The 18,034-nt window shown below is 55.7% G+C and overlaps 2 protein-coding genes across 2 annotated transcripts in view; one reads left to right on the top strand and one right to left on the bottom strand.

Moving 5' to 3' along the window:
* The window catches only part of Cacna1h (calcium voltage-gated channel subunit alpha1 H), a 58,815-nt gene extending 47,990 nt beyond the window's left edge, over nucleotides 1-10,825 (top strand). The window contains 20 exon segments of the mRNA XM_036195083.1: nucleotides 68-168; nucleotides 322-445; nucleotides 526-594; nucleotides 689-873; nucleotides 1,085-1,211; nucleotides 1,418-1,543; nucleotides 1,645-1,734; nucleotides 1,943-2,135; nucleotides 2,476-2,493; nucleotides 3,698-3,849; nucleotides 4,314-4,423; nucleotides 4,582-4,715; nucleotides 4,943-5,013; nucleotides 6,221-6,299; nucleotides 7,249-7,370; nucleotides 7,457-7,702; nucleotides 7,783-7,966; nucleotides 8,119-8,279; nucleotides 8,973-9,524; nucleotides 9,526-10,825. Coding sequence (XP_036050976.1) covers nucleotides 68-168; nucleotides 322-445; nucleotides 526-594; nucleotides 689-873; nucleotides 1,085-1,211; nucleotides 1,418-1,543; nucleotides 1,645-1,734; nucleotides 1,943-2,135; nucleotides 2,476-2,493; nucleotides 3,698-3,849; nucleotides 4,314-4,423; nucleotides 4,582-4,715; nucleotides 4,943-5,013; nucleotides 6,221-6,299; nucleotides 7,249-7,370; nucleotides 7,457-7,702; nucleotides 7,783-7,966; nucleotides 8,119-8,279; nucleotides 8,973-9,524; nucleotides 9,526-10,023 — 3,342 coding nt within the window. The 3' untranslated portion in view covers nucleotides 10,024-10,825.
* Nucleotides 10,826-11,018: 193 nt separating this feature from the next.
* On the bottom strand, nucleotides 11,019-13,088 carry Tpsg1 (tryptase gamma 1). The gene is made up of 5 exons (XM_036194665.1): nucleotides 13,061-13,088; nucleotides 12,759-12,930; nucleotides 11,915-12,180; nucleotides 11,438-11,583; nucleotides 11,019-11,336 (listed from the first exon to the last, which is right to left on the bottom strand). The coding sequence occupies exons 1-5, from the start codon at nucleotides 13,086-13,088 to the stop codon at nucleotides 11,019-11,021; spliced, it is 930 nt and encodes a 309-aa protein (XP_036050558.1).
* Between the last annotated feature and the right edge of the window lie 4,946 nt (nucleotides 13,089-18,034).

Raw genomic sequence — 18,034 nt, 5'->3', positions numbered from 1 at the left:
GGGTGGTCGTGCGCTAGGAGGCAGCAAGAGGAGACAACCATGACGCAGAATCCATCTCTGTCCCCAGAGCTGCTGTTTCCGCCTACACAAAGTGCTAGAACCCTATGCGCCTCAGTGGTGCCGCAGCCGGGAGTCCTGGGCCCTGTACCTCTTCCCACCGCAGAACAGGTGAGCTTAAACCCAACAGCCACCGAGGCTGCATCCTACCGGGAAGGTAGGGTGAGCCCAGACTAATCCACCCATGGCCAAGCCCTTCACCTCATGCAACGTGACTAGACACCGAGTCTGTTTGGGGTCTTCTGACCTCGGCTGCCTCCTCAGGCTACGGGTCTTCTGCCAGAAAGTCATCGCACACAAGATGTTTGACCACGTGGTCCTTGTCTTCATCTTCCTCAACTGCATCACCATTGCCTTGGAGAGGCCAGACATCGACCCAGGCAGCACCGTGAGTCCCCGAACGCAGCTGGCCCTCTGGGTGGGACAGGGTCAGGAGGACTTGGACCTCCCACTGGTCTCTCCCCGCAGGAGAGGGCCTTCCTCAGCGTCTCCAACTACATCTTCACAGCCATCTTCGTGGTAGAGATGATGGTGAAGGTACCGGTATTCCCCTCCCCGTCGGGTCCCTGTCCCACACTGCCCTGTCCTGGGGACCCTCTGCCAAGCCTGTACATGATTGTCCCTCCCTAAGGTGGTAGCCCTGGGACTGCTGTGGGGTGAGCATGCCTACCTGCAGAGCAGCTGGAATGTGCTGGATGGGCTTCTTGTCCTGGTGTCCCTGGTTGACATCATCGTGGCCATGGCCTCAGCTGGCGGTGCCAAGATCCTCGGCGTCCTGCGTGTGTTGCGCCTGCTTCGGACCCTGCGGCCTCTGAGGTGGGGGTGTAGGGGGTGGGGGCCACCGGGTGGGGGCCACCCATATACCTCCAGAAAGGACCCAGAAGCCCAGCCCCACCTCGGTCCCAACTGTATGGCTCTCCAGCCACACATTCACATCCCCTTAGGGCCTTTGCGTGTGCCATTGCTTCTGCCCGCTGGTTGCCCTCTTAGATGCACCCAACGGCGTATCCCCTTTGCCTGGGTGCAGGGTCATCAGCCGAGCTCCAGGCCTCAAGCTGGTTGTAGAGACTCTGATATCATCGCTCAGGCCCATTGGGAACATCGTCCTCATCTGCTGCGCCTTCTTCATTATCTTCGGCATCCTCGGGGTGCAGGTGTGTGGCCCTGGCTCATCCAGGGTCTGCCCCACCCTGGGCCTCTGCTTCCCCCTGGGCCTCTGCTTCCCCCTGGTGGGATGGGTCCTGTCCTCCATGGTGGGTGGTCAGCACGTCTAGTTTGCAATCCAAGAGGCCTGAGGTAGGCAGGTCCGTGGGCCAGGGATTGGGCCAGGCCCCCTGGAGTGACAACTCTTTCCGGTCAGCTTTTCAAGGGTAAATTCTACTACTGTGAGGGTACAGATACCAGGAATATCACCACCAAGGCCGAGTGCCAGGCTGCCCACTACCGCTGGGTGAGGCGGAAGTACAATTTTGACAACCTGGGTCAGGTAGGTATGGATGGTGTGCAGTGTGGCTCTGGAGGTGTCTAGGGGTGTAGGGGACATGGCTACAGTCCTACCCTGCCAGTGACCCTTACCCTGCTGCACAGGCGCTGATGTCCCTGTTTGTGCTGTCGTCCAAGGATGGCTGGGTGAACATCATGTATGATGGGCTGGATGCTGTGGGCATTGACCAGCAGGTGCGCGAGTCTGGGACAGCCCTCATGGGTAACCTTGGAGCCAATCCTGCATGTCTTTGAGATGGGGGCAGGTCATCTCAGAAACCTTCCCCAGAACTTTGGCCTGCCGTGGTGCAGCCACTTTGTCTGACCCTACAGGCCGACCCGGAGAGGGCTTCTGGGCAGGAAGGTGGCTGGATGGTCAGGGACCCCTTCTTGTGTGCCGCAGCCCGTGCAGAACCACAACCCCTGGATGCTGCTGTACTTCATCTCCTTCCTGCTCATCGTCAGCTTCTTCGTGCTCAACATGTTCGTGGGTGTGGTGGTGGAGAACTTCCACAAGTGCCGCCAGCACCAGGAGGCCGAGGAGGCGCGGCGGCGCGAGGAGAAGCGGCTGCGGCGCCTGGAGAGGAGGCGCAGGAGTAAGGCGGCCCCCAAGGTGGAGGGTCGGTACCTGAGCGCATGCTGCGTGGCACCCAGCTCTGGGCCTGCAGGCCACCCACCCGCCCAGATGGCTCTGCACGTGGCCACCTTGCATGGGGGCCAGGCCTTGGAAGAGGGGCCGACTGGAGTGAGCAGCTGGGGTGCCTGCCCTGACAGGATGCAGGGTACCCCATGAGGGCTCAGGAGGTCGATGGGGCACTCTCAAACCCCTCATGATGAATCGGAGAGACAGGACAGTGGGCCCTAGCTTGGGAGCAAGGAGGGCTTCCCACACAGTGTCCCCACCACAACCGCTCAGACATGTCCTTGTTTTTCCAGGCACTTTCCCCAACCCAGGTACCTGCCCTGCTCTGCATGCTCAGCCTGCTGCTACTGCTGCTGTTGCTGCTGCTGCAGTGGGAAAGATGGGTGTCCTAGGCCTCCAGGGGCCGCCTCAGGGTGGGCACAAGTGCCAGGGTGCTGCCAGAGGGTGGGAGGAAGGCCAGTGGCTTGCCCGCCAGTGTTCATGTTGCTGCCCCTGCCCTTGCTTGGCCTTCCTCTTGCCTAGCATGTACACACGTCTCTTGTACCCAGGGGACAAGGTCCATCCTTGTACTCCAGGGCTCGTGGCTGCTCTCTCTGGTGTTGCAGCTGGCTGTCGGCCCCCCTGGCTGCTTGCCCGGAGCTGAGTTTGCTAATTACTGCATGTTGGGCTGAGAAGCATGTGGGTCCAGGGTGGGATGGTTGCCCATCAGACCCTGCTCTTCCAGGCCTTGGCCTTCAGCCCCCCTGTGTGTGGTCTAGGCCGAGGTGTGTTCTGGGGTGCAGGGTGGCTCAAACCCTCACCAGTGGGACCCTTTAACTACACTGGGCTCCCACAAGAGGACCCCTGCAAGCAAGCACAGTGTTTAGTGTAGATAAACCTGTGGGGATGCATGTGGGGAGGGGTACCCCAGGTGGCCTCCTGGCCTGACTTCAGCCTCGGGCTCTCTGGGGTACACATCCCAGGCCACAAGTGGTCACTAGTGGCCCCTTGGAGGCTGGGAGGAACTAAGCCTGAAGGCCAGGGATGGTTTGTATGTCATCTCTGTCCAAGTGGAGCTTGCAGAGCCCAGACAGGGAGCTGACTCTACCTTATCAGCCAGATGTCTAAACCCCAGTGTCAGCACGCGGTTGATGAAGAGGACAGTCCCTCTGCTCCCCAAACTAAGCCACTGAAGAAGGGGGTCTGGGCAGGCACTCAGATAGGGAGGCTGGGACGGCTCATCCCTCCTGGACACTGTTGGGGGCCCCAGCCCTACTCCCTGGGTACCATGGACTCACAGGTACCTCTTAACCAGAACAGGCCTTTCTAAAAAGGATCTTCCTTCCTCCAGCCTGGGGCTAGTCCAGGGGCCACCCAGCCAGGTGACTGAGCCATGAGCCTGAGCCATGTCCATCCACACACTTAGTATTCCAAAATGAAGACAGAGCCTTTGGCTGGCAAAGCGGGGTGGGGAGGATTACCCAGGCAATCCCTTAGCATCCAGGTTGCTCAGTGGTTCGTTCCCCTTTTCCACAGAGGCCCAGCGCCGGCCCTACTATGCAGACTATTCACATACGCGCCGCTCCATCCATTCGCTATGCACCAGCCACTACCTGGACCTCTTCATCACCTTCATCATCTGCCTCAATGTCATCACCATGTCCATGGAGCACTACAACCAGCCCAAGGTGGCCAGAGGCACAGGGGGTTGAACTGGGAAGAGGCCCCCAACAGGGGTGGCGGGGCGGGGAGATATGGAGCTTGTGGTCCTTCAACACAAGACTAGGAGCTGAAACTCACCAGGGCCCTGCCTTGTAGGTGTGGGCACCAACGCAGCGGGCTAGCCGGGGACCTCAAGCCTGAGGGCCATTGTCTCTGTTGAAGGGCTTCCCTCTGGGCACCCCTCAGGGAGTGCAGGTTCTCTACAGCAGAGCCTTTTGGTGGAAATACACTTGGCCTGTGGAAAATGTCATCTATCAATCAGGGCTGCGGACAGCAAATAGCCTGGTTCCTCCCTTTCCTAAAGTCCTCAGCCTGCCCACAGGGTCATTGGGTGATGACCTCAGGCATCATAGAGTTGGCGCTCGGGGAGCAAGGAGATGGGGCAGCTAGGAGCCCCAGAGCACCTCAGCCAGCTCTCCTCTGTCCCCAGTCTCTGGATGAGGCCCTCAAGTACTGCAACTACATCTTTACCATTGTCTTCGTCTTTGAGGCTGCACTGAAGCTGGTGGCCTTCGGGTTCCGGAGGTTCTTCAAGGACAGGTGTGTGGTCTTGGAGGCAGGGCAGGTCGGGGCCACAGGTGGCCTGGGACAGGCTGCAGGTGGTAGGGAGAAGGCTCTTTTCCCTTCTGGGTGAGCTTTGGCTGAGCTGCAGCTACTCTAAGCCATGGCCACACTAAGATTCACCCATGGCTGGCCAGGTGGAACCAGCTGGACTTGGCCATAGTCCTCCTGTCCATCATGGGCATTGCGCTGGAGGAAATTGAGATGAACGCTGCCCTGCCCATCAACCCCACCATCATCCGCATCATGCGCGTGCTTCGCATCGCCCGTGGTAGGTGGCCTCTGTGTGCCCTGTCCGGGGTCTGTCTAGGCTGTCAGTAGGAGGCCCCAGACCCAGTAGGATGGGCTATAGATAGGCTCCATCTTTAGCTGACACCTGGGACATCTGCAGCCAGAGGGAACCCTGGTCTGTAGATAGAAAGTGAAGGGGACTTGTGTTCAGGGCCCCCTGGGCTGTTGGGTCAGCTTGGCCCTGTTGACATTTGGCTCCTGCCCTAGTGCTGAAGCTACTGAAGATGGCCACAGGCATGCGTGCCCTGCTGGATACTGTGGTTCAAGCTCTGCCTCAGGTAGGTTGGAGTCCGGGACCCCTGAAGGCCACCACAAGCCTTCGGAGGACAGACTTCAGGGAGGGCATGGCACATGTCCCTTGCTTGCTTGCTCTGTCCTGAGGCCAGAGTCACGCCCAAATGTTTGCTTGGCTGGTCTGGAGGAGATTGGAGAGGGCATCCCACCTTGGCCTCAGGCTTTGGGCAAGAGCATTAATGACTAGGGCCTGCCTAGCTGGTGCACATGGGAGGTAAGGGGTCATAGTGAGGCCAGCAGGGTCCAAGGTGAGCTTGTCAATGGACAGAGGACTCTGGTGGTGGCGTTTGAGCCCATGCAGACCAGAATCCTGAATTCACACCTTCAGCCCTGCCCCAGTCCTTCCTATCCCTGGATTGCAGGATACATCTGCACTGCTCAGCCCAATCTGTACCAAGCAGGAACACACTGGAAGACTTGCACACATGCTCCACAGCCCAACCTGCGGCCTAGCCACCCCTGCACCTGTGCCCATCCTCCAGTTGACAGACCATCAACTCAGCATGTTCCTATCCACCTAGCTCCCCACTCACTTATTCAACCCACTACCACCTCAGTCTAATATGTTCCCTTATACCCATATACCCACTCTCCAGCCCTCTGTACTGCCTGTCTCCATCTTGCCTGACACATGCTGGCCTCAGCAGCATTTTGAGCTGTGTCTGAGTCATTTTATACCATGTTTACTGTCCATGGGGTCGGTGATGGAGGCTTGGGAAATGTCTTGAATAGGGGCTGGAGTAGATGCTGGAGTTACGGTGTTGCAGGTACTAGGCTTGGCAGATTCTCATGGGTGGTTGGTTGTATGAGATCCCTGCTGGCGCTCCTGTCTGCCGAGCGCCAACCCAGCGTTGGGACTCGGAGGTGTCCTTTCCATGTGGGAGGCATGATCCCTTGAGTGGGACCCCTCTAGGCCTTGAGGGCTAGGCAGAGGGTAGAGCAGCTCCCAGGAGGAATTGAGAGAACAAAGTAGGCATTGGGAACCATAGAGGGAACAGAGGCTATCTTGCAGAGGGATGCTGAGCCAGGACAGAGAATCTCTGAGGATGGATGATGCCCTTGGCCCAGGAAGGCCACAAGGCTTAAGTGGAGCTGTAGCTGGGCCCTCCCTCATCCCCGGGCGGGGAGCGGTGAGGCAGATCACAGCAGGCCAGCACGGGGCTGACATTGTTTCACTTCTCTCTTGTGTAGGTAGGGAACCTTGGTCTTCTTTTCATGCTCCTGTTTTTTATCTATGCTGCCCTGGGAGTGGAGCTGTTTGGGAGGCTAGGTGAGTGTGATACCACGCTGTGCCTCTCCCACAAGGTGATGCCGGTTCCCAGAAAGGTGGCTCTTGTGTCTACCCCACCAAACCTCCCCATAGGTTTGTAGAGAGTGCAGGGTACTGGCCTAGACCAAGTAGGCCATGAGCCTTCTGGTGTGTCCTCAGACTGCCTGTTCACCTCCACCTTGCCAGGCCAATGTTTAAAGCAGGTACACAGCTGTGCACACATGCCCACTTAGAAGCATGCTCCCAGATGTGTGATGCACGTGACCACACTCAAGCCAGCCAGGCAGGGCCACATTCTGGGGTGAATGTGTGCACTGGAAGACGTGCACACACTAGCACACCCGCATGCCTCACCCTGAACATTGTCCCCAGGAAAGGTTGCCAGCGATGGGTCTTCTGTATTATTACAGAAGGCAAGTCTGAGACCTTATTCTGTCTAGGCTAGGGCATGTTGGAAACTGCTCGGTCCTTCCACTAGCTATGGGGATCTTCTAGGGCCTCCGTGTGCCCCCGTTGGACAGAGGCCATGCAGGTTGTCACAAAATGTTGTCTGCCCACCCAGAGAGCCGAGTCCAGGCATGGCTCCCACTCAGTCATCACACACGTTCACATCAAATGTCTACAAATCATTTCTTCCCTGCCTCCAAGTCTCCCAAGATAGGTCTGGGGGCCAGGCTTGGCAGCCAGGCCACCTTGTGCCCCAGGGTACCAACCCCATGGCTTGGTACATACCAGCCACAAGCAGAGAGGCCACGGCTAAGGCTTGGGGGTGCTTAGGAGCTCAGCTAGTCATGTCCGCAGAGGACAAGTCAGTGTAGAACAGAGGCCTGGGCCCCAGGCTCCAAACACACACGCCCCAGCCAGCCCCACATGGGACGTCGTCTGCTGACCCTGCCCCAGGCCCACTGAGGCAGGAGTGCTCTGAGTGGGCCGGGACTCTTCCTTACAGAGTGCAGCGAGGACAACCCCTGTGAGGGCCTGAGCAGGCATGCCACCTTCACCAACTTTGGCATGGCCTTCCTCACACTGTTCCGAGTATCCACGGGGGACAACTGGAATGGGATCATGAAGGTAATGGTGGGGCTGCTCCTCCCTCCCCTCTTCCTGGCTCTGACAGGGTGGGGAAGACGGAGCCATGACCCTGCTGCCCACCCTAGGACACTCTCCGTGAATGCGCCCATGAGGACAAGCACTGCCTCAGCTACCTGCCCGCCCTCTCGCCCGTCTACTTCGTCACCTTCGTGCTGGTTGCCCAGTTTGTGCTGGTCAACGTGGTGGTGGCCGTGCTCATGAAACACCTGGAGGAGAGTAACAAGGAGGCCCGTGAGGATGCCGAGATGGATGCCGAGATCGAACTGGAGATGGCTCAGGGCTCCGCATCCCAGCCCCTGTCTGGAGCGCAGGTAAGGCTTCTGGGGGCCCAGGGTGGTCCCAGGGTTTCTGGAGGTGCTGCTGAGCTGATAAGCAGCTTTCCTCACCACAGGAAAGCCCGGGTAGCCAGCCAGACACTCCAAACCTCCTGGTCGTGCGCAAAGTGTCTGTGTCCAGGATGCTCTCGCTGCCCAATGACAGCTACATGTTCCGGCCCGTGGCTCCCGCTGCTGCACCACACGCTCACCCACTGCAGGAGGTGGAGATGGAGACCTACACAGGTAGTGTCCCTTCAGGTATGGACGCTGGCAGGGACAGCAGGGCAATGGGACTGGACTGGGCAGGGAGGTTGGGCGGGTGGGAAACTGGGCAGCATGGCAGGGAGGACTGGAGGAAAGATGGGGGCCAAGCCCTCAGGCCACACAGTTCAGATGCATCCCTGCCCCAGGCCCGGTCACCTCTGCTCACTCGCCGCCCCTGGAGCCCCGTGCCTCCTTCCAGGTCCTGTCCGCTGCATCCTCTCCAGCCAGGGTCAGCGATCCCCTTCATGCCCTTTCACCCCGGGGTACACCCCGCTCTCTGAGCCTCTCACGACTACTCTGCAGACAGGTAAGGGAAACTCTTGTCCCACACTTTGGGCCTCCCCAGGGTTCCTTTTCCCCATTCAGAGTGGTTAGCAAGGCCGTGGCCCAAGAGGACATGTGCTACATGTATCCTTGGAGTTTCCCAGCTCTGCTGAGTGGGTCCTCAACCAGGTGGCTCAGCATCAACAGGCCAGCCCCTCATGGGACTCAAGTCCCTTTCTCCGGCAGAAGCCTCAGGCTCCCACAGTGGCTAATGTGCCTGTACCACCCAACCTGGTTCATAGTCTCTGCCCGTTTCTCCCCTCAGTTCCCACTACCTGGCACAAGATCCTCTTACACTATGGAAGCTCTTAGGAACTTCCTGTTCTTGGGATACAAGTTGAGCTTTGGTATGTGGGGCTCAAGAGTGAGGAAGTGGCCTGGGCCCTGTAAAGCTCTCTGGGGCCTGGAAGACTGTCTTGGAGCTCAGACCCCCAGGCCTCTTCGCCATGTGCCCACAGTGTAGCACATTCATCCTCTGAAGTCGCATAGGTCAGTGGGTAAGGCTAAAGTCAGGACAGCTCCCGGTCCCACCTAACCCTGAGTCACCAGCCTGGAGGGTGAGAGCTACCCTGGGGTATTGTCAAGCTTGGCCTTTCCAGGGCCCCGATGGTAAAGAAAGTGCCTGACTCCTGGGTGCTAGACAGGGTCTTTAACTTGGCTCTCCGTGTCCTTTCAGGAGGCCATGCACACCGAGTCCCTGGAAGGGCAGGTTGATGACCCTGGAGAAGACAACGTACCAGACCACACAAAGCCTGCTGAAAATACCTCCACGAGGCAGGTGTCCCTGGGCTCCCTGCGGTCCCCTCCCTGCTCCCCACGACCTGCCAGTGTCCGTACCCGCAAGCACACTTTCGGACAGCGCTGCATCTCTAACCGCCCTCCTGCCCTGGGAGGAGACGAGGCTGAAGCAGCGGACCCAGCAGATGAGGAGGTCAGCCACATCACCAGCTCAGCCCACCCCTGGCCGGCTACAGAGCCCCACAGCCCAGAGGCCTCCCCAACAGCCTCCCCTGCTGCCAAAGGGGCAGTGGGTAGTGGGCGGGACCCACACAGGTTCTGCAGTGTAGATGCTCAGAGCTTCCTGGACAAACCAGGCCGGGCGGATGCACAGCGGTGGCCCTCTGTGGAACTGGATAGTGGAGACAGCCACCTAGAGTCCGGGGAGGGAAGGGGCCGGGCCTCAGAGCTTGAGCCAGCTCTCGGAGCACGAAGGAAGAAGAAGATGAGCCCCCCCCTGCATCTCCATTGACCCTCCCACTGAGGATGAGGGTTCCTCTCGGCCCCCTGCGGCCGAAGGTGGCAATACTACCCTGAGGCGCCGAACCCCATCCTGCGAGGCTGCCCTCCACAGGGACTGCCCAGAGTCCACTGAGGGCCCAGGCACTGGAGGGGACCCTGTAGCCAAGGGTGAGCGTTGGGGCCAGGTTTCCTGCCAAGCAGAGCACCTGACTGTCCCCAACTTTGCCTTCGAGCCTCTGGACATGGTGGGACCTGGTGGAGACTCTTTCTTGGACAGTGACCAAAGTGTGACCCCAGAACCCAGAGTTTCTTCTTCGGGGGCTATAGTGCCTCTGGTACACCATGAAACTGAACCTTCTGTGCCCTCTGATGACCCCCCAGAGAAGGGGCAAGGACTGTACCTCACTGTGCCCCAGACCCCCTTGAAGAAACCAGGGTCTCCCCCAGCCACCCCTGCCCCAGATAACAGTGGAGATGAGCCTGTGTAGATTGGGCTGTGCGTACACAGGGATTTGGCATTCAGGTGGGTGGCTCCCCTGCAGGGTGGTAGCCCCAGTCAGGGCCATGAGTGGACCCTGGCTCAGGCCCTACTGAGGCAAAGGGACCCGGAGATGTCACCCCGGGAGAGGCAGCAGACATTCGGTCTCTGCACCATGACACAGGAGCGGCCTCGGGCCCCACGAGCCTCCCTCGTGGTGATTCAGGTTTGGGTTTTTCTGAGTTTTAACCACCACCATCTGAAGTCATACCAGGACCAGGTTATTAGTCTCAAGAGGAGAGGCTACGTCCTGGGAAGGACCAGAAGCTCCTCATGGGCAGGAGGGCACCACAGATCCATCCATATGACACAGATTTCCATAGGGAGCACACGCTTGAGCCCCTTGTGCCCTGGTGGGCAGACACTTGGTCCTGTAGCCACCACATCCCATATCACCTTCATTCACAGTCCTGTTCCTGTCCATCATGCGCCATTCTTCCTTCTCACACTATCCTATTCCATCCTCTTAGACGGTCTAGAAACTTCTCGGTGACCCTGGGAAGGGCCACATCACCAAGGAGTACTGGCCCGTGCAATAAGATATCACAGTCCCAACTGCTCGGGGCTTCCCATTCCATCCCAGGCCTCTGGCCCCGACATTCATCTGCCATCCGTTTGCTTTGTCATCTGTTTTACACATTCAGGTTCAACGTTGCAATAATCTGATGCAGAAAACTTGGCTTCCTAAGTCAAAGATAAGGGAGGGAAGGGGCAAAGCAAAGCTGAATAAACACTAACTTATTTAAGAAATACACTTGGAGCCAGGCGGTGGTGGTGCACACCTTTAATCTCAGCAGAAGCAGGCAGATCTCCGTGTGTTCGAGGCCAGCCTGGTCTACAGAACAAGATCCAGGACAGACCAAAACTGCACAAAGAAACCGTCTCGAAAAACAAAACAAACAAACAAACAAACAAAAAAAATACACTTGAGTTGTGATGCCTGAGTCAGAGGTCTGAAGTTGGGTGGGAGATGGAGCCTAGCCAGGATCTCCCCAGCCAGCACTTGACCATCAGGACTCCAGAGACCAGCAGCAGTAGGAGGCTGGGCAAGAAGAGGCCAGCCAGAAGGGGAATCCAGGCAGGCCCTTGTATTCCCGAACCCCCTGATGGTGGGATATGGCGGTGGATCCAGTTCAAGTAGGCAGTGACTCTAACGTAGACACCAGGCCGGTCAGGGCGGCCGCAGCCCTCACCCCAGCTGACCACGCCAGCTTGCTGCCAGGTCCCAGCCACCCAGCAGACTAGTGGCCCTCCAGAGTCATCCTGCAGAACAGGTCAGAATGAGGATGGGATGATACCAAGGACTTGGGGAACCCCACCATGCCTCAGGCTGTGCGATCCCTCCGTGCTCCCAGCCAGTTCACCTGGCAGGCATCCCCAGGGCCCTGGGCACACAGCATGTCTGGCTGGATGATGGTGCCATTGGGGCTGCTGTAAGCCTGGCTGCAGGTCTCTATATCCACCACAGAGACTTCTGCCTCCTGCAGGTTGTATGGGGGCTTCAAAGGCTCTGAGAGAAAAGAAGGTTCAGGAGGAAAGCTGAATAACCAGCCCTGCACTGCTGGGAGTGAGCAAGTGGCAGGCATGCGTATACACACACACACACACACACACACACACACACACACACACACACACACACGCATCCCGCTGATCTTGTCCCCGGCCTATCAGTCAGACATGTGGATCTTGGCAGAGACCAATATGTGATTGGCTTTTAGGAGGAGCAGATGTGGCCACTGGGAGCCAGTGGTAGCACCAGTAGCTCCTGCTTGCCCCCTCTCCAGGTGGCCCTTGCCATCCCTACCCCATGGGAAAGGGTTTTAGAAAGTGCTCCTTACCTCCCTCCCGAATATGGCCCCAGCCTGTCACCCAGCACCGCATCCCTGGGTAGAAGTCAGCTGAGGCCTCTGGGAGGCACACAGGCTGGACCCAGCTGGAGAGGGCCACAGGGGTGCCCAGCTGCACCAGGGCAATGTCTCCACTGGACCCTGGTGGTCCTGGGGGGCTAGAGTACAGGATGATCTGCTTTACAGTGGAGAAATGGGGAGACAGGGTGATCTTGAGCTCTCCCAAGTGTACCTGGTAATCAGATGAATTCACAGACCTGGGAAGCAGGGAGAGATGTAAGTGTCCCCCTTAAACAATGACTAACCTCCCCACCACCCAACTCTGTCAATATCCAACGTCCCACTTGTCTTCAGCTCTCGGCACACAAACAGCTACTGTGTACACTGGGCCTGAGCCTGGCAGTGCGTCACACTTCAGGTCCCAAGGACAGCAGTCTGTGGTCCTGCCACCTCTGGCTGGAAGGTGTCCAGCGTGCTGGGGGTCAGCAACTGTCCTAAAACAGGGAACAGCAGTTCCAGAATCGTAAAGATACGTGGAAGAGCTTTGCGCTGACTAGGTTTAGGATACCTCCCAAATACAAGCTGGTTAGGTGGTCAGGATCACTCTCAAGCCCCGTGGTGGTTAAGTGCTCCTTGCCATGTACTGGCAGATGTGGGAGAGGGGACCCCACCCCTGCTGGGCCTACACACTGCCACTCCAGGTGGATGGCCCTCAATGTGGTTTTCTCTATTGAAGAAATCTTGGACTCAAGGATGTGAGACACAGGCTAAGCAAGGACCTGTTTGTGTCACTGCCCCATAAGCCCAGGCAGTCAGGCCTCATCAGGTCACTCACCCAGAGAAGCAGTGGGCTGCTGTGAGCACCCATTCTGGGCTGAGCAGGGACCCTCCACACACATGCACCTTCTGCAGACGGAGGCTAGCTTGCCATGGCCATGTGCCAGCTGGGGCAGCATGGCCTCCTACAATTCGACTTCCTGCATGTGAAACCTGGGGCTGGCCACACCCTGATCCAAAGGAGGCATTGTTGGCTAGGGAATCTCAGAGACTGGCATTCTGCCCAATGCCTTTCCTCTAGGACCTCCATGATTCCCACTCCTTAGTATCTTGGGGAATCCCAATGTCTCTCCTCCCCACCTGCTGGTCCCCCTCCCCCCAGAAGCATTGTGGGTGCAGGAAATAACAATGCCCTAGAACAGTGCTTCTTAACCTTCCTAATGCTGCTAATACAGCTCCTTATGTTGTGGTGACCCCAACCACAAAATTATTTTCATTGCTACTTAATAGCTGTAATTTTGCTACTGTTATGAATCCCAATGTAAATATCTTACATGAAGATGGTTTTAGGAGACCCCCGAAGGTGTCACTACCCACAGGTTGAACACCACTGCCTTAGAAGCAGTAAACTCATGGATCTTGGTGTCTGAACACTGCCCCATTGGACATAGCAGGCTCCTTAGAAAGATGGTTTGGTGGAGCTGGAGCAAGCAGCTTACTGCCTGGGGTTAAGGGGCTGAGAAAGGGCTGAGAGTGCTGGGAGCCCAGGAGGATGGGGTGGGGAGGGGCACCTCCCTGGTGAGAATGGGGTTTCTTTTTAGAATAATGTTTGGAGCTAGATAGACATAATATCACAAAACACTAGAAATGTGTTAAATGCCACCAAATGCTAGCCTGTATCATGGCTAAATTTGATGTAAATTTCACGTTAATTTTTTTTTAAATGAAAAGTAGAGGCCATCCCACAGGGAAGGGCTTCACTCTTAATCTGTACGACAGAATGAAATCGGAAATTGGGTCCACGCTGATAGAAGAAATAGAAGCAGACTACATCCCTTACCCCAGAACACCAGGTAAATCCTAAAGAAGGCTAGCAAGATGCCCTGAGTCCTCTCTCGGTTTACTGGCAGGCAGCACCCGGATCCAGGAAAAAGCCATAAACTGACACCACCCAGGGAGGGGCCAACTTCTAAGGGGAAGTACCTGACATTCCAAACATTCTATTAGATAAGATCAACACATGTCCCTGAGCCCAGCACACACCTATTCCCCTTTTGCCAAGATACCCCTAGACAGATGTCAGCCAATCAGGGTCCTGAACCTTGGAAATCCCCTCACCCACAACCTCTACCATGATAAAAACCCTACCCCCCAAAAAAGGGGGGACTGGAGAGATGGCTCAGCAGTTAAGAGCACCAGTAGCTAGCTGTTCCAGAGGACCTGGGTTCAATTCCCAGCACCCACATGGCAGCTCACAACTGTCTGTAAGTCCAATGCCAGGGGCCCTGACACCAGTGGCTAAATACCAATGCACATAAAATAAAGTTAAATTTTTAAAATATATTTTTAAAAACCCTATCCTACCTGTGGAGGGGCCCACCCTCACCTTTACAGGGTTTATATGAGGAGAAGAGAGGCATAAGGTATTAATAGATAGAAAGATAGTGGAGATGAGACAGACAGAAAGACAGGATAGCTTTGGTAGGACCTGGATCAAAATCCACCCACCCCTTCTATCTCATCAAAAGGGCTTTGTTTGTTTGTTTTCGAGACAGGGCTGTAGCCCAGGCAGGCCTCGAACTCACAGAGATCTGCCTGCCTCTGCCTCTGATGTGCATCTGAGTCTGCTGGGATTCACCACTCGGCTCAAAAGGGCTTTTTATAGGAATGCCAAGGGGAGGGCAAAAGATCCCAGTGCAGACCCCTCCAAACACCTGGTAACCACGCACGTGGTCAAGCCATCCCCTTATGCAGCCCTGCTGGGTAATGCAAGCTCAGATCTCACTGGGAAACCTCTGTGGGCTCCCACACCCACCCAGTCTCGGGCCCTCTGCTCTCACTACTACATTGGACAGACAGAGAGTCCAAGCCTGAGCTCGAAATAAAGGCTCTTTGCTTTTCCACGTGGGATTCAGTCTCTCTGGTGGTCTTTGGGGGTTGCCTGAGCTCTGGGCATAACAAGACAACATGAATTGTGCCTGCATAATGAGGCACATACATACTGCAGCATATGCAATGGTATTTGCCAAAATAGGAACACATCATTGACTTCTTCAAAAAGTAGCTCAATTTTTAAACCAGTGCAACAGCACAGCTTCCCTGGCTGTTTCTGTGCACTGTTTCCTTCCTCTCCTGTGCTCTTAACATGAAAGGGGGCTGCAATCAGAGGCAGAAGATTTCAGAGTTTGTGCCAGTATTCTCTCTCTCTCCCCTCTCTCTCTCTCATCTCTCTGGTTCTCTGGAACTACGTCTGTCAACAACATCTGTCCCCAGCTAACATAGGCCTCACAGCCAGCCAAAGGGTAGAGTTAGAGGCTTCCAGGAGTCTGCTGCTCACTATACAGGAAGAGTCTCCTCCTGTGTGTGCTAGTTTGGATGAGAATGGCCTCAAACAGGCTCATTTATTGGAATGCTTAGTCACAGGAAGTGGAACTGTTTGGGAAGGGTTAGGAGGTATGGTCTTGTTGGAGGAAGTGTGTTACTGGGAGTGGACTTTCAGGTTTCAAAAGCTACACCAGGCTCTCTCTCTCTCTCTCTCTCTCTCTCTCTCTCTCTCTCTCTATCTATCTATCTATCTGTCTCTCTCTGTCTCTCTGCCTGTTGCCTGTAGATCAGGATGCAAAGCTCTCAACTACTGCTCATCACCATGGTCTTCTTTGTGCCATAATGATCATGGACTAACTCTCTACACCTGTAATCAAGCTGGGCAGTGGTGCTGCACACCTTTAATCCCAGCACTCAAGAGGCAGAGGCGGGCAAATCTCTGACTTCAAGGCCAGCCTGGGCTACAGAATGATTTCCAAGATGGCCAGGACTGCACAGAAAGACCCTGCCTTGAAAAAACAAACAAACAAAAACAAACAAACAAAACCCCTGTAAGCAAGCCCCCAATTAAAAGCTTTATTTTATGAGTGCCTTGGTCATGATGTCTCTTCACAGCAATAGAGCAGTGACTTTGGTTCCTAAGAAGGACCTGGGTTGATTTTACACAGCCAGCCTGCCTACTCTAACAGACAGCTCTGTGTGCACATCCTTAATGCCCTGCAACACCCAATCATGTGAAGAGGATGCCTTCGCTCATAGCCTCTTCTCCATGGATTGTCACTGTCCATGTGGGGGGGGGCAACTTTCTGAGAATTCTGACATATAGTATGTGTGATGGATGGGCTCAGAGAGGACAAAGGTTAGGCCCTACAAACCTGGAGCTCCAATATGAGGTCCACAGACTGGCTGGGTTAGGGGCACAGGGCAGGCACTTTGCTGGGCTTTCATCTTTGTGTGTGTCAAAGAGACACATCTCAGCCCAGCAATCATTTACAGACACATGCTCAACCCTCCTGGTTGGGATCAAAGGGCAGCCAAGGCCAGTGAGCAGCCTGGAGGAGGGGACAGCTCCAGCCTCACTCTTGTACAGAATCCTGGAGACAGAAAGACCAGGGCCCTAAGAGCAAGTTACCTCTGTGGTCCACAGCAAACTTATTTAATCCATGACCCTGGGAGACCCCAGTAGTTGGGACAGGGTCACCAAGGCCAGGTTGTGACCTCCCTCTGTCCTTCCATCCTGTGAGGACAAAGGCCACACTTGTCACCGGTTGTTGAGGGAATGCACAGATGCACAGATGGAATTTCTTCCTCAACAGCAGACCTGGGATCCAGCGTGTCAAGAACTTTGTGAGAAACTAAGTGACAAAGTGAAGAGGAGACCTGGTCCCAATATTAGAGGCAAACGCAAGTGGGACAGTGGAGGGCCCTAAGGGGGCCTGTGATGGGTCTAGGGTTCAGGATTTGGGGGCTATGTTACACGAAGGATATGTCCCTAAAACTGGGTGACATCAGGTTCCTGGACCAGGTGGGATGGCCTGTGGGGACACATCTGTACTGGGATGAGCAGACAGCTCCTACCTCCCCAAATAGCCCCTCCTTTGATGTGCACCTGAGGGAGACAGTGCTCTGGCTCTCATCCACAGTGGGCTCATGCATCACTAGATCAAACGCCTAGTGTGCGTTCTTTTTTGTTTTGTTGTTTTGTTTTGTTTTTCGAGACAGGGTTTCTCTCTGTAGCTTTGCACCTTTCCTTGATCTTGATCTGTAGACCAGGCTGGCCTTGAACTCACAGAGATCCGCCTGGCTCTGCCTCCTAAGTGCTGGGATTAAAGGCATGTGCCGCCACCGCCCCCCCCCCCAGGCCTGAAACAGCCACATCTCCCCAGCCTCAGTTTCCCCACACCTAAGAGAGGATCCCTGAGATTTGGAACTGAGGAAAGTCCTATACTCTGCCTTCTGGCCACACCCTTGGTCATTAGGCCCCAGCCAGACAGGAAGTCCTGATCAGGCAGCTGGAGACTTGGCCCCTCTAACTTGAGGTAGAGTAGGAAGACCCAGGGCTGGATGTGGGGACAGGGACACTGAGGAAGGTGGTTTTTAAAACTTTCTGAGGAGCCCCTGAAGCTGGAGGGGGAGTGTGTCTTGCAGGAACCAGGAAGGCTGCCTGGAGGGGGCGTTGCCCCCTTCCCACACTAGGGGAAAGAAACTCAGGTTCCTGTGAGGACCACTCCATTGCTTCTATCTCGCTGTGTTCTGCCTCTGAGCTGGTCCCTTGCCCTCTGGGCTGCAGACTCCATATAAAACAAATGGAGGTAAGAACTCTTCCCCACCATATGCAGCAGGACAGGACTGGGGGAGCTGGCAGTGGACCTCACCTATCCTTCCTCCCAGCTTACAGCAGATACAAGGCCCAGGGCCACTGGGGTGGTCTTGTCCCCACAACAGACAGACTCCAAGGCTTTCTGGCCCAAACTGAGAGATGACTAGACCCTTCAGAACTTTCAGACTCCTCTACTCCTGTCTCTTGTCCTCTATCCCCCTACTCTGTGCAACGAAATCAGTTCTCCATAGAATGTTTAAATGTTTAGAAGACTTGGATTGGAGACATACATTATGTAGAACTTAGGAAGCAATTAAAAAACAAAATAAAAAACATTTGCACATTCACCAAAAAGGATATGCAAATAAGAAATATGGACATGTGGTGAAATGTACACTGTTAGCCCCAACAAAAATGCTAATTAGGTACGGGGAGAGCAGAGCTGGGGATGTGGCACAGTTGGTAGAATA

Source organism: Onychomys torridus, chromosome 8 (genome assembly GCF_903995425.1).
Source record: "Onychomys torridus chromosome 8, mOncTor1.1, whole genome shotgun sequence".
In the NCBI taxonomy this organism is placed as follows: Eukaryota; Metazoa; Chordata; class Mammalia; order Rodentia; family Cricetidae; genus Onychomys; species Onychomys torridus.
This window is presented reverse-complemented; position numbering and strand designations above follow the sequence as displayed.

Coding starts and splice junctions, on each gene's coding strand:
- Tpsg1 (XM_036194665.1), bottom strand. CDS start 13,088: ATGCTTCTGGGGGGAGGGGGACCAGCAG. Junction 12,181..12,758: donor GCAGCCCACTGCTTCTCTGG/GTGAGTGACCTG, acceptor CCTGCTTCCCAG/GTCTGTGAATTCATCTGATT. Junction 11,584..11,914: donor GGGCCATATTCGGGAGGGAG/GTAAGGAGCACT, acceptor CTTTTCTCTCAG/AGCCTTTGAAGCCCCCATAC.